General features: G+C 48.4%; 2 protein-coding genes across 5 annotated transcripts; one reads left to right on the forward strand and one right to left on the reverse strand.

Annotated features, from left to right (window-relative positions):
• Window positions 1–194: 194 nt before the first annotated feature.
• Window positions 195–13555, reverse strand: Bscl2 (BSCL2 lipid droplet biogenesis associated, seipin). Of its 4 annotated transcripts, XM_074047444.1 has the most exons (12): window positions 13212–13555; window positions 11201–11411; window positions 9426–9742; window positions 7876–7957; window positions 3571–3714; window positions 2626–2760; window positions 2350–2447; window positions 1195–1336; window positions 992–1058; window positions 718–804; window positions 534–614; window positions 195–434 (listed from the first exon to the last, which is right to left on the reverse strand). In XM_074047444.1, the coding sequence occupies exons 2-12, from the start codon at window positions 11285–11287 to the stop codon at window positions 286–288; spliced, it is 1389 nt and encodes a 462-aa protein (XP_073903545.1). In that variant the 5' UTR covers window positions 11288–11411; window positions 13212–13555; the 3' UTR covers window positions 195–285. The 4 variants fall into 4 exon arrangements, with proteins under 4 accessions (XP_073903545.1, XP_073903553.1, XP_073903535.1 ...); XM_074047452.1 differs by lacking the exon at window positions 13212–13555 and having other exon boundaries at window positions 718–798; window positions 11201–11551; XM_074047434.1 differs by lacking the exons at window positions 11201–11411; window positions 13212–13555 and adding an exon at window positions 10331–10482 and having other exon boundaries at window positions 718–798.
• On the forward strand, window positions 11783–13272 carry Gng3 (G protein subunit gamma 3). Its single transcript, XM_074047463.1, has 3 exons — window positions 11783–12016; window positions 12417–12516; window positions 12777–13272. Exons 2-3 carry the CDS (start codon window positions 12418–12420, stop codon window positions 12903–12905), a joined length of 228 nt encoding a protein of 75 aa, XP_073903564.1. The 5' UTR covers window positions 11783–12016; window position 12417; the 3' UTR covers window positions 12906–13272.
• Window positions 13556–14171: the final 616 nt, after the last annotated feature.

Genomic DNA, 14171 nt, shown 5'->3' on the forward strand with positions numbered 1-14171 from the left:
TGTTCAAGGCCAGGCTGGGCTACATAGCAGAGACCATCTCAATCAAACCAAACCAAACAAACCCCACCTTGGCCCAAGGCTGGGGCCTTCTCGATGTGCAGCCCCTACCAGACAACCTCCTCTAAGGGGAAGGAGATGCCTGGGGAACTTGAAATTTTCAAATGGCCTTAAATCCATGTCAAAGAGTCAAGGAAGCAGCTGGCACAAAATAGTTTATTGAGGGAAAAACAAGGGGAAAGGGTCTGGTGGGAAAGTGCTGGAATGTGAGGAAATGCCCTCTTTTCTTTAGGAACTGGAGCAGGTGGGGCGCTGCCGGAGACTGCCCACAGAGGGCTCAGAGCTGCCCAAAGTCTCCGGGGTAAGGGCAGAGGCAGAAGCAGAAGCAGGCAGGTTGGCCTCCGTTAGCAGAGCTGCATCTTCCCAGGAGCCAGAACCTGGGCCAGGAAAGGGAAAGACACAATCCCAAAAGAGTTATTAGATTAGCTGGGTGTTCTACTCCCACCCCGACCAACTCATGGCAGGGTGTCCCTCACCATCACTGGCCTCCGGTTCTAGCTCCTCTTCTCTACTCAGGGGTTGCTGATCTGGTTTCTCCTCCTCAGACAGCTGACCTTCTGTGGCCAGAAGGGGAAAGAAACATACAGGTGAGATCCAGAGGTGACACCCAGGTGCTGATGGGGAGAGCTGAGGACTCAGAAAGAAGGGACTGCACCATACCTGTCCCTGAAGGATCTTCAGGGCTCTCACCATCCTCTGTCACATCTGACTGCTGGGTAGATTCCTCCTGACTTTCAGGCCCTGTGCCTCCAAAGCAAACATAGGACAGCTACGGTCAGTGTCAGTGCCTGGATGGTGGAACCAACTCCATCTCCTTCAGCCTTTCCTTCAACCCTCAGCTCAGTGTGAGTGCTTTACACCTCATACTGGAGATAGGCAGTCCTCTTGTTCAGGCCATTCCACCTCCCCAACACTGCCCAACCAACCCTTTTACCTGGCTGATGGGTAGAGATCCTTCGTTGGCCTTCCTTTCGTGAGCTATCTCTTTGTCGGATGTTAACCTGTGGAGGAGAAACAACTAAGCAGCAAGGACTGACTTCTTGATCCAGTGATTGAGCCTTGAGCTCCAATATGCTCCCACCCATCCATAAGGAAAGATCATGAAGGAAGAAAAATGGGGTCCTTGCCCCTTGTGACCTGCAAAGAGAAGCGGTGTCGGGGCCAGATGCCCCCCCACACCCACTGCATGTAGCTGAAGAGCACAATGACGCTGAGGAAGGTAAAGTTGCTCGCAACACCGATGAAGGCGCAGGTCATGGGGAAGTTGTACAGCAGGTACCTGAGGCAGGAAATCAGGACAGGAAGAAAGTAGCAGTTACCATACAGCACCAGCCTTCTAAATTTCCCAGAAATAATTTCGAATTCCAGGGAGTTTGGCTAGCGCTGGGCTCTACCTCTATATCTCCTGTCTCCCCTCTCATAGTTACCAGGTTCTAATAAAAGCCAAAGACTTTAGGCAGTCTCAGTCATCATGTCTCAAGTCATCCCAACTCTTGCTGAGCCAGTGGGTCAAGACAGTAGACTGTATTTTAGTTTATTTTTGAAGGGGTATCTCGCTCTGTTGCTCAGGCTGGCCTCAAACTCCTGGCTCCTGGGCTTAAGTGATTCTCCTGATTCAGTTGCACAAGGAAGCTGGGATTACAGGCACAGAGGACCATACCTAGCTTCTGTGGAATTTCCTTTCTGCTCCTTTCCCTCTCCCCATCCTACCCCACTAGTCTCTCTATGTAGCTCAGGCTGGCCTTGAACAGACCCTTGAGGTCCCTCTGCCTCAACCTCCTGAGTATGTGCCACCTCATGTGGTTTATTTATTTATTTATTTTTTTATTTATTTGACAGTATTGGTGCTTGAACTCAGGGCCTCATGCTTGCTAAGCAGGCCCTGTAACCACTTGAACCATTCTACTAGCTCAGGTGGGTTTTTTTGGTGCTGGGGCTTGAATTCAGGGCCTACAACCTTGAGCCCCACCACCAGCCCTTTTTTGTGATGGGTTTTTTCAAGATAGGGTCTCACAGACTATTTGCCCAGGCTGGCTTCAAACTGTGATCCTCCTGATCTCTGCCTCCTGAGTAGCTAGGATTATAGGCGTGAGCCTGGTGCCTAGCCTCACATGGTATTTTTAAAAAAGCCCCCAGGAAGCCAATATGCTGATGTGTAACCAGGGCTGAGAACCTCTGGCTTTGCAACTCAATGCAATACTACTTTGTTAACTTGTTACCTCTGCCTGGGATCTTCTTCACTTAAGGAAAGCCCTCAAGAGAGCTGCCAGGTTCACTTCCATGGCTCCTCACCTGAGCCCAGTGAAGTGGGCATGGATGCGGAGGTAGGCTCCATACATCTGGATGCGCTTGCTGTGGATCTCAATAATTGCTCCAGTTGTGGGCACATACTGCAAGGGAATGGGGTGAGGGCAGTGTTGGATTCTACTGTTGTCACTCTTATCAGTCTAAATGGAGGCCCATTTCCAGCCACTGTGGTTGTACCTCCTCACTGTCCCCAGAGGCTCCTCAGCTGCAATTCTGGGCCAATAGGAGAGCTCTCTCCTTGTCATTCTTCACCTCACTTACCGAGTTCTCTCTATAGTCTGCATAGAGCTCCACCTCCAGGAGCTGCTTCTGCTCAGCAAAGCCAAAGAGCAGAAGGCTGGAGAAGACCAGTGTGTCAAGCATCTGTAGCAGGTCGGAGCGGTAATGCAACATCACCTGTCAGGGCCAGAGGAGAGGATAGGACAGGTGCTCCAGATTCCAACTGCCCTCTCTACCCCTCCCCCATCCCTGAAAAGCCCATGAAGGCTGCTCCTTCCTTAGGCTGCCCCCTGACCTTTACTTCCTACTTCCTATTCTCCTCTCAACCATTCCAACTGCTTGAATAACTTCTTCCTACCAAACACATTTCTTCATTCTAATATAGTAAAGGCTTCTCCTCCAGGACACTTTCCTGGGTTAAGCCCAACACTGTCTCTTTATCTACCTTTTCCCCAAATAGTTATGTCATCCAGGTGGGATGCAAGCTCCAGTGCATTGTTTGAAGCTTTTACCATATGCATGCAATCATGGTGTGGTTGTGTTGATAATTCATTAAGAATGGGGTTCAATGCAGTTTGAATATCCACTATGTGCTTAAAACTTTGAATTTTCTCCTAGTCTTACTATGAGGAAGTTACCATAAAACCTGTTTTTTTTGTTTGCTTGAGACAGGGTCTTGTTATCTAGTGCACGGGCTGGCCTTAAACTCATGATCCTCCTCCTTCCATCTCCCAAGTGCTGGGATTTCAGGTGTGCAACACCACAAAGGACTGGACCTTTGTTTTCTGAGAGCAGCTCCACTCTTCAGACTCTATTCTAAGACTGAACATGCTTATCAGATACTGGGGCTTGGTAGGTGGATTCCTGTTCCCTTATCCTGGCATGTCTCTGACCTCAGAGCCAGGGAAGACTTCTCTGGAAGCCCTTCCCAGATATTCTGACTCTGTCATCACGCTTCACAACTTCACAGAGACCACAAACACTTACCGAGCGTGAAGAAGTAGAGATGATTCGGCCACCTCTGGTATAGCATGAAACAGTGACTAAGAACATGCCCAAATCTTGATTAACAGGGGATTCTGGCAGCTCAAGCTCCAAGGTGACACGATATGGCTGTCCATACATCAGCACCTGTTCAAGGTAGCCATCGTTTTGTTTTAAAACTTTTAAAACTGGTACTATCCCCGCTCCACCTTCCTTCCTCCTTTCCAAATACTCCGCCACAACCCCTTGGGTAGCGCAACAGGTCTATCGATTGCTCATCACAAGAAGGTGCTGCCCCCTTCTGGTGGCTTCCCCTACCCTGCCCCCAAAGTTTTCTGTATCCCTTTGGCTCTGCTGAATCAGACTAGCTACTCTATTCTGAGAAAGGCTCTGTTGCATTTCTTTTCCAAAAGTGAACCGTCCTGTTACCAACTGGGCCATCTGTCCTGTGTGTCAGTAAGGCTGTCCCCCTGGACCCAGCCTGCATTCTCTTATGTTATTAATTAACCAATGCCAGCAGTGCTCTGCCTCCCTAGCCAGCTCTCATACAATCATCATTAGTGCAGCTCATCTTTCCATTATTCTGGATCTTAACCTTTTTTTTTTTCTCTGTTGGGGGGACCAGGGCTTGAATTCAGGGATTCACTTTTGCAAAACAGGATCTCTACTGCTTGAGCGTATCTCCAGTTCGTTTTTCTCTGGTTGTTTTGGCGATGGGGTCTCTTGAACTATTTGCCAGGGCTGGCCTTGAACCATGATCTTCCTGATGTTGGCCTCCCAAGTAGCTAGGATTACAGGGCTATCAGTGCCCAGCTTATTCTTATTCTTTATTTTGAGCCCCAAATTCCTGGGCTCAAGTGATCTTTCTGCCTCAGCCTGCAGAATAGCTGGGACTTATAGTCACATATCACTGCATCAGGCCTGGGTCCCTTGGTTCTGTTGGTAGGACCTTGAGACCTACGAAGGGAGCACTTCTTCATCAGGATAAACCTCAAAGGGTAAAGTTTTGCCTCCAAATATACCCTAGATTTTCCTATCATCCCTATATTCTTCTGATACATTTATTGGCTCTGGGGATTTAACATAGGGCCTTGCACATGCTAAACATGTGTTCTACCCTGAGTTACATCCCCGCCCCTCTAAGCTTTTGTTTTTAACAAAAAAGGAAATGAATTAAAAAAAAAAAAAAAAGGTTGAGGGCTGGTGGAGTGGCTCAAATGGCAGAGCACCTGCCTAGCAAGTGTGAGGCCCTGAGTTCAAACCTCAGTACCTCCAGGCACTGATGGCTCACAGCTGTAATCCTAGCTACTTGGGAGGCAGATATCAGGAGGATCTTGGTTCAAACCCATCCCAGACAAATAGTTCATGAGACCCTATCTCTAAAAACTCATCACAAAATAAAGGGCTGGTGGCATGGCTCGAGGTGTAGGCCCTGAGTTCAAACCCCAGTAACACACACATACAAAAAAAAAAAAAAAAATTGAAAAATACTGGCATAGCCCAGAGTGAACCACCCCTAAAATCTAGATACAGTCTTGTGGGTGCTTTGAGTGTTTAGCACAAGAGCAAAGGTTTTCCTCCTCTCCCATGGAGGTCAGATGATTCTAAGTCAGTTGCTTCACTAATACTTTGAAACATCAAAATAGGTAGTTCTCTACCTATAGGTTGCAGGGAAATATGAGTGTCTGAGTGTGTGTGTGTGTGTGTGTGTGTGTGTGTGTGTGTGTGTGTGTGACTATCAGCTAATGGATATAGGGTTCTAAAATTGATTGTTGTCATGGTTGTATTACTGTGACTATGCTAAAATTACTGAATTGTATATTTCGAGAGTGAACTATGTGACATGAATTATACCTCAATAAAGCTGTTCTTTAAAACAGTAAAATAATTATAATGATAATAATTTTTAAAAGCCCCTAGCAGCCAGGCACTGGTAGTTCATGCCTGTAATCCTTGCTACTTGAGAGGCTGAGATAGGGAGGATCATGGTTTGAGGCCAGCCCAGGCAAATCGTTGAAGAGATCCTCATCTTTAAAATAACCATAGCAAAATGGACTAGAGGTGTGGTTCAAGTGGTAGAATGCCTGCTTTGTTTAAACTGGTGGTTAAAAATATCATCTCTTTAAGGCTGGTGGAATGGCTCAAGTGATAAGAATGCCTGCCTAGCAAGCATAAAGTCCTGAATTAAAACCCCAGAACAATAAAAAAGTAAATAAATAAAGATATCACCTCTTGGATTGGAGGTGTGGCTCAAGTGGTAGAGCACCTGCTTTGCAAGCAGGAAACCCTGAATTCACACCCAAGTCCCACTGGGGCTGGCTGGAAGAGTGGCTCAAGTGGTAAGAGCACCTGGCTAGTAATCATGAAGCCCTGAGTTCAAACCCCAGTACCACCAAAAAAAAAAGAACCATCTCTAGGGCTGGGAGCCTGAGGGCATGGCTATAGTGGTAGAATACCTGCCTAGCAAGCACAAGGCCCTGAATTCATCCCCCAGTACTGTCAAAAAAATTTAAATAAATGTCTATGTACATGTGTGTGTGTAATTTCCCCCAAGGGCATCCACAGAACTAATCCTAGGACCTGATGAATAAGTCCATACCGTTGTTCACATCATTTGTCTGCTTCATGGCACATTCTCCACCATTCCCACACAGTATTTACCCTTCTCTAAAACATACACTTGGAGCCTCACCATTTCCATAGTTTCATTCTATCCCAGACTATACTGTTCTAATTCTTCACATGTTCTTCTGGAATGTCTGCAAATACATGAATGTATAGTTTTCTATCAATTCTATGAGTTCCTTGAGAACAGGAACCACATTATCTACTTCTAGCAAAGTGTTACACATAGAGTGGACATACTATTTCACTTATTAATTCACTACAAAATGTTCACTGTTAGTGAACAAAATGTTCACCCTCCTCTGTTTATCAGGGATTTGGGCTCAATCTCCTTTCATTCTTCATCTTTTCCTACCTTTTTCATCTAGCAGCCTCACACCTGACTATTCTAGGCTGGTTCCCTTGGCTCCCTGATTCATCATGATGATCTCTCAATGGGCAGCCACACAACTGTATACTCTGCCCTAGCTACAGATGTACTGGGGCTTGCTTTGTTTTGAATCCCCTTCTAATATATTCCATTTTTTTTTCTTGTGGTACTGGGGTTTGTACTCAGGGCCTACACATCGAGCCCTTTTTTGTGATGGGATTTTTCAAGATAGAGTCTCATGAACTATTTGCCCAGGCTGGCTTCGAGCTGTGATCCTCCTGATCTCTACCTCCTGAGTAGCTAGGATTATAGGTGTGAGCCACTCGAGCCCAGCTTTTTTTTTTTTTGGTGGTATTGGGGCTTGAACCCAGGGCCTCATCCTTGCTACCCAGTCCTGTCATTTTTATCTTGAAGTCAGTTTCCTCCCCAATACTATTTTGCAAAATAATTTTCAAATGATTTTTAAAATTCTTAGTAAGTTTTACCACTGACTACTATTTTTTTTTTGTCAGTACTGGGTTTGAACTCAGGGACTCACACTTACTAGGCAGGAGTATACCACTTGAGCCACCCTGCCAAACTTTTTTTTTGTTGTGTTGGGTATTTTCAAGATAGATTATTACAAACTATTTTCCTGGGGCTGTTTTGAACCATGATCTCTGCCCCCTGAGTAGTTAGGATTACAGCCGTGAGCCACCAGCACCCAGCACCACTGACTACTTCTAATTACGTTTCTGATTCATCATGATGAATCAGAAAAAAACCTCTAGTAATCAGAAATGATGCTGATCCTTTAAGTTCCTTTTTAAATTCAAGGATCCTATCCTTTATAAGAGCCTCCGCCAGCTTAGCTAATATAGAAGGCTGAGTTGCCATGTGCATTTATCAGAGTTCTCAGGTTTGTTGAAGTCACACTGGCATCTGACCAGTCCTTTGGCACAGTACTCTTTGTAGAACAGGTCACACATATTTATCAACCATTTCATAATGTTATATATAAGCTTTTAAAACTCTTGGATGGACGCCATGCTAGTCCAATTGGAAAGCTGGTTTGTTCACTCAGGTCTAAAACACACTACTTACTTAATCTAGTAGATATAACCTTTCTGAAACAAGTCCTGTCTCACCTGTTATGCTCAGAATGAGAACATTCCTAATGTCTGCTGCAGAAAGATCAAAACACACAAATAACTTAGATTTTAATTGCCCTCCAACCTCCCTTTCCTCTTAGTCTGTTACTCAATCACCACTCTCCACATATTTCTCAAGTCATCAAAACTCTCATGAAACTTCTCTCTAGTTTTCATACTTACCCGATCACGTCCACTCTTAGCCAGTGAGACATTGGCAACAGGGAAGGAGCAGAGTGAGGTGGTGGAGGAATCACAGTCGGTCCTAAATGAGAAGGGGGCAATGATACTCTAAGTTACAGTGTCTGCCTTGCTTGTCTATCCACATACCTTGTTGGCCCCCTAAGACATCATCCCTTCTTTCCATTTGAGATAGAGAACAAATGTTCTCTATCCAGGAGAATCAAGATGTCAGAATAATTCTTTAGTTCTCTTGCTGGCACTTCATTAAGCAGACATTCTTAGATAGGAACCTATGGAAACTTAGGGTTTCTAAAGACTCACTTGAAGAGCTTGCTAAAAATGTAGATTCCAGGATCCCACCTCCAGAGAATCTGATTCAAAAGTTCTGTTCTGGGGCCTAGTTTGAAAAAACTCCTCCCAAAGGATCTTTAAGAAGCTCATGAAACCTCTCAAATTGTAGGCAAAACTACATGTGGTATGTGCAGCATCTCTGGGTGTGTATGTACATTTTTATGGCAGGAAGGGCCACAGGTTTCATAGGACCCATGTCCCCTAAAAGTTCAAAAGATAATGGGATATGAAAAAAAATGGGATATGAATGTATATGGGGGACTGTCTGGTGGCAGGGGGCAGAGGGAAGGGATAAGAGAGGTGAAGAGAATGGAAATATGCTTCATATATACATATGAAGACAACATAGTGAAACCTATCGAACACTGTAAGTGGGGCGGGGAGGGAAAAGGAGATGGAATGGAAAATACGATGGAGGGGTAAACTGTATGCATGTATGAAATCAGGTACACTGTATGCATGTATGAAATCATCACAATGAAATCACCTTGCAATATTAATATATGATAATTCAAAATTAATTTATTTTATTTTTTTGTGTGGCACTGGGGTTTGAACTCAGGGTTCATGCTTGCTAGGCAGGCACTTTACCATTTGAGCCATTCCACCAGCCTGAAAAAAAAATTATCAGCATCAGTTGATTGGTCCTATGGCCATTGTTAGGAAAAGTACAGAGAATCCAGCAATGTATAAAATGGGAAGGAACTAAGGGACCAGGCAAAAAGCTGGACTCTGAAAGGCAAGTCTATGTACCTAGTCACCTTGTGTTTCCACAATTTCTGTTGCGTAGCAGACTGTTGGGGAATAGGAGGCAGTAAAGTAAAAGGGAAAGAGATATTTTCTAATTCCTCCTTTGTTGAAAGCTATGTTACTACTTCTGAGATGCCCAAGGGATTGGGTTGGCTAAACTTCTACAGTGGCTTGAGAGGTCTCATCCAACCTAAAGAGAATTGACCCTGATGATGATGGTCTGAAAGTGCATCTTTTCCCTTTTTTTGGTTTTTAACCAGAATTCAACAATAGAGGTAGAACTAGGACCTACCAGCCCAGTCCAGCAGCAGCCTTGGGTTGTGAAGGGAAAAAGTCCTAATAGCATAATGGGCTCAAGTTTCCTCCTCTTTAAATAAGGGCTTCAAGGGCCCTTGCAGCAATTTTCAATTAGGATTCCTCTACTCTGACAGAAAGAAGACCCCTCTCACCTGTAGTAGAAATGCACAGGGCTGAGGTGGCTGACTGTTGGCATGTAGGAATAATAGAAAGAGCCATAGAGGAAGACAGACACCCAAAGCAGGAGGAGGATGGTGCAGAAGAGTACCCCAAACTGCAGCAGCAGCCTGCGGGCACGGCCTGCCAAGACATGACCCACTTCCTGGGCCCACAGTAAAGCAGGTACTGGTGGGTCATTGACCATGGCGGGGAGAGCAGGGGGTCTGGCCCCAGGTTCCGGCCTTGAGTTCCTAGCTGCTCTGCCACCTGGACGCCAGCCCTGGCCATGGGATGAGGCAGCTGGAGGTTCCTGGAAAGAGAAGGGGAAAGAATGGTTCTTTTTTCCAGGGAAGTAGGGGAAAAAGGACAAGGTTAGTAGACTGGCTTTGAGGAACCAGAGATAGGACAAAGCAAAGCTATTATTTTATTTGGCTTTTCTTCAAATGATTGTGCTTCTCCGCCAATTATCCCTTCCTTTTCCTCCATTGTGCTTCCTTATCAGTTAACTCTTCCTCCAGTCGCCTGATACTGGGACAAAACCACTTCGACACTCATTGACAGCGATATATAATATACTGAGAACGAGCACCTTAAAATTCTCTCAGAGCGCTTTTATACAGTCAGGTGGTTGCATGGCGAGGATGCGTGACACCCCTAAAGGTCGTACAGCCACACTAAAAGCCAGCAGCCTAAGAGAAGTCACAATTGCCTCTCAAGTTTCTCCTCTCTGCCTCTAGCTGCGCTCGTTCCCCGATGCCGCGCGCCCCACGCTGAGCAGGGCGTCCAGCAGCCAACTGCCGCTCCCCGCCTGCCCCCTCGGGCTCAGCGGTGGGACGTCCCCCCAACCCAGCCGCGTCGCTATGGAAACCAGCTGGCTACCGCAGCTCGGCCGACTCACCAGCCCTCGCGCGCTGCCGGGGCAACCGCGAGAAGGGATTTCCGGCTTCCGGAGAAGCCCCGCCCCTTTCAACAGGCCGCCTACGTAGCCCGGGGGCGGGGGCATGGCGCAGGAGGCGTGGCCTGCGAAATGTGTTTCTGCCTGCCAGCGCGCCCCGCCGTCCGTACCTGAGCCAATTACCCTCGCGTCACGGTGACTAGAGGAGAAAGGCGCCTCCCTCCAGGCTCTAAACTATGTCCCAGGGCATGCTCTGACTCAGCAACGTTCCCTCGGGCCCTCTCCTCTAGGCCGCAATTACGGTCCTCCGCCGACATCTTCACCACTGGCCATTTAACCCCTGAAGCCGAAACGGGGGCGTGGGCGGGGTGGTAGGGCGGTGAGGCGGGCACTGATTTTTATAGACCACAGATCCTCGAACCTGTAGTCGTCCAGTGCGGGGAGCATTTCCCCAGAGAAATGTATTCTACTGGAACCCATGCAATATGCGTATTGCGCAGGTGGTCAGTTATTCATGAGCGGGCGGCAGTGGGGTCTTGAGTTTGCAGTTTTTATGCTGCGTGATCGACTGTGGCCCTAAATGGATTCAGTCTCCCTCAGAATCGTTACAAAACATTACACTAGGTCTCTGCAGGTGGTATCGTCTATTTCGTATATATTTCGTCTGTGTCTAATTACCCCAGTTAAGGTCCTACAGAAGGCAAGGCCAGTGTTGTGTACATCTTTTTGCATCTTCTGAGACGCAGAAAATAATCTATTCAAAATATATGAAAAATTTCAAATCAACACCCATCTCACTGTTGGCCACCGCACCCCCACCCCAGGAAGTCCATCTATTTCCAAAATATTTCTACTGACTACAAAGCCCCTTACCTCCTCTTTGTCGGATTCTTTGATCTGGTCTCCGCACATCTCTTTTGCCCCCGATTCTCCTCTTTGGTCCATCACTTCTCTAGACATCTTCCTGACGATTACCTCCGCTGCCCCTCGTCCCACTCAGTCACTTGTGGCTAGAACGTGGTGATCTAGCAGCTCATCACCTGTAGCGCGTCACATTTTCCTGGGTATGGGGAATAGAGGGCCACTGGGAGAGAAACGAAGATTCAGGTGCTAAATGCTGTGTCAGGGTAGACGGAGAAAGGGAGGAGGGGGGCGACTGCCCAGCTGATGTCAGATTTTCAAATAAGCAGGGTCCCCCCTCAGCCAGTACAGACTACTGCAGGGGCTGTCGCAGGCCCAGACCACCTCATTTGAGGGGGGAGTCTGCTTCCGCCTCAGTTCCTTTGGGGAGGGCTCTAGCCCAGACTCTGGACGCCTGCAATGGGGGAAGGGCTGGTAGAAGAGACAGTAACAGTAGGGATTTGCGCAGGGAATGCAGGCAACAGCCAGGCTCCCCCAATGGCCAGACAGTTGGTACGCTCCAGTATCTGTGCTGCTCCTTCTAGCATCCTTCATCCTTCAGGTACCAGCCATCTGGGCAGTGCTTGAGCTGCAGAAACTGGACCACCCCTGCACAGATCTGTGATTTGACCCTCCCCAGTGACCTCTTCTGTATTAGTCGCTCCTGCGACAGATACTTTAAGCTACAATTCCCTAAGGGTGGGGCACTCATCTGAGGCAGGATTTGGTGCCCTCCCCACTGACCCTACATCCCCGGGTTGCGACTGCTGTTGCTGCGTGTGGTTTCAGGTGAGTAGGGAATGTCTGTTTCTCTCCCACTGGGACTTAAGGGGGATAGGTGGGGGTGATGCGTCCTCCTCATCAGGGTGGGGCGCTATCTGGCTAAGGCTTTCACAGCTGGGAACACACATGGCTCAAAGGGCTGAAAACCCTTGAATCATTTGTGTAGTTTGATGACCTAGGCCCAGACCATGTGGGAATTTGGGAGCATTATTTCATTTCACCCTGTCCATTTTTCACCCTGAGGAAGACAGGGATGGGACAGGCTGCTGGAAGACAGCAAAGGACAGGGTGGGGATAAGAGGAGAATAAAATACTGGGGCATGATTCTAGTCTTGTAAAGGTTGAAGAGTGAGAGGCAAGCCTTCAGTTGAGACAGCGCTCTGAGCTGTCCCTCTCTTTTCTCCAGGATGAAAGGGGAGACCCCTGTGAACAGCACTATGAGTATTGGGCAAGCACGCAAGATGGTGGAACAGCTTAAGATCGAGGCCAGCCTGTGCCGGATAAAGGTGGGTGGGACCCTGGCTCCCATTAATTCACTGGGCCTTGCAGTGCTGTAGTTTCCCAAGCCTCTTTTCTTGATTCCTTGAGGTCAGGGGAGGAGTATGGGGCCTCTGCTGGGAGATCTATCCCTAGGCTTCTGTAGGGATGAGAGAGAAGACTATCTCCAGGAACCCTCGAAATGGTAAAAGACACCTCATTTGGGGAAGGAGGCTGCAGTCCCTTCCAGTGGTTCTGGTTAACTTTCTCCCTTCTGGCTGTGCCCTAGGTGTCCAAGGCAGCAGCAGACCTGATGACTTACTGTGATGCCCACGCCTGTGAGGATCCCCTCATCACTCCTGTGCCCACTTCGGAAAACCCTTTCCGAGAGAAGAAGTTCTTCTGTGCCCTCCTCTGAGCCGCCCTTGTCCCTCCTCGCCTTTCCCTGTCCTGGACCCTTCCTTATGTCAAGGGCTCCCTGCAGCCCGCTGTTCCGACCCTTGCATACCCCTGTGAGATTATATGAAGCACAAGATACTCCCTACCCAGGTTGACCCCATCTCTTCGTCCTCTGGGGCCGACCCCAAGCACCCCGTGATTCGGACCCCCTTTGCTCCACCCACAAAGGGACCCCGCCAGACTGCCAACATCCCGCCTACTTCCCTCTGTGACCCGCCCAAGACAATGGGGAGAGGGATGCGCCGGGGGCTTGCTCTCGTCTCACCTGGAGCTATGGGGAGGGGTAAAGCCATTTGAAGAATAAAGTCATCCCGAGCCTCAGAGGACGACAGCTCCTGTGTTAGCGTTCTTGGGGGAGAGGATGGTCAACAGATTGGTCATACAGGCAACAGGGCCAATCAAAGCAGGTTAGACAAAGATCGGAGCTCGGCGGAATTGGGGTGGCGCGCGTGAGCGTCCCCAGTGGGAGAATTAGGTTAAACGGACACTCAGAAGTTGCGGAGAGCGTTCACACAAGCGTGCAACTAAGGCAGAAAGAATGAAACGAACGGAACCCGAGGGCTTTAGGCAGGACGTGGGACAGCAGCCTCCCGCGGAGGGACCGTAGGAGCGCAGGGGCGGGGCAGGGCGCGTCGCGTCGCCGCGGAAGTGCTTCGCGCCTAAGATGGCTGCGCCCGCTGCCGCCGCCCAAGATGGCCGCTGCCTGGCCGCACCGCTGTGACGGTCCCCACGCCGCGGCTTCAGGATTGCTTTTAAAATGGCGGCCCCCAGGCACTCAGCGTTTCCAGTATTATCTTTTCCATGCTTGTCTGGTCTCGAAATGGCTGCGCATGCCCTTGCCGAGTCTGTGTCTGCTTCCCGATGTCTGGAGCCTGGAACTCGACGCCCTCCCAGTAGAGTCCAGTTCACATGGGCGGCCATAAGAAAGGTCGTGGGGTAGAGGGACCCCAAGTACACTGGTTGGCGCAAGTCGCGCGCATCTTGCAAGGAAATCTACATTTCCACCTCTTTTCAAGTCGTGTCTCATTTGGTGGTGGTAACACAAGTGTAGCGGGGTGTGTGTGGGGGTTACTGCCCATTTTGGGGCGCCGTTCCTTGTTTCCTGTTTTTCCCAGCAGCTGAATATGCCTTAAAATTTCAGTTTTGGTTTCCTGGTAGAACTGGGACTTGCTTTGCCTTCATTTCCCCCCCAGTTTAACTTGGCATATTTGCCAAAAGTCTCCTC

Source organism: Castor canadensis, chromosome 1, assembly GCF_047511655.1.
Source record: "Castor canadensis chromosome 1, mCasCan1.hap1v2, whole genome shotgun sequence".
Taxonomy (NCBI): Eukaryota; Metazoa; Chordata; class Mammalia; order Rodentia; family Castoridae; genus Castor; species Castor canadensis.

Excerpts from the sequence above, each read along its gene's own strand:
- Bscl2 (XM_074047424.1), bottom strand. The coding sequence starts at position 10,435 with ATGCCCCCGCCCCCGGGCTACGTAGGCGGCCTGTTGAAAGGGGCGGGG. Across the intron at positions 2,448-2,625 it reads CAGACTATAGAGAGAACTCG|TATGTGCCCACAACTGGAGC; the intron begins GTAAGTGAGGTG and ends ATTCCCTTGCAG. Across the intron at positions 1,059-1,194 it reads GACACCGCTTCTCTTTGCAG|GTTAACATCCGACAAAGAGA; the intron begins GTCACAAGGGGC and ends TCTCCTCCACAG.
- Gng3 (XM_074047463.1), top strand. The coding sequence starts at position 12,418 with ATGAAAGGGGAGACCCCTGTGAACAGCACTATGAGTATTGGGCAAGCA. Across the intron at positions 12,517-12,776 it reads CCAGCCTGTGCCGGATAAAG|GTGTCCAAGGCAGCAGCAGA; the intron begins GTGGGTGGGACC and ends GCTGTGCCCTAG.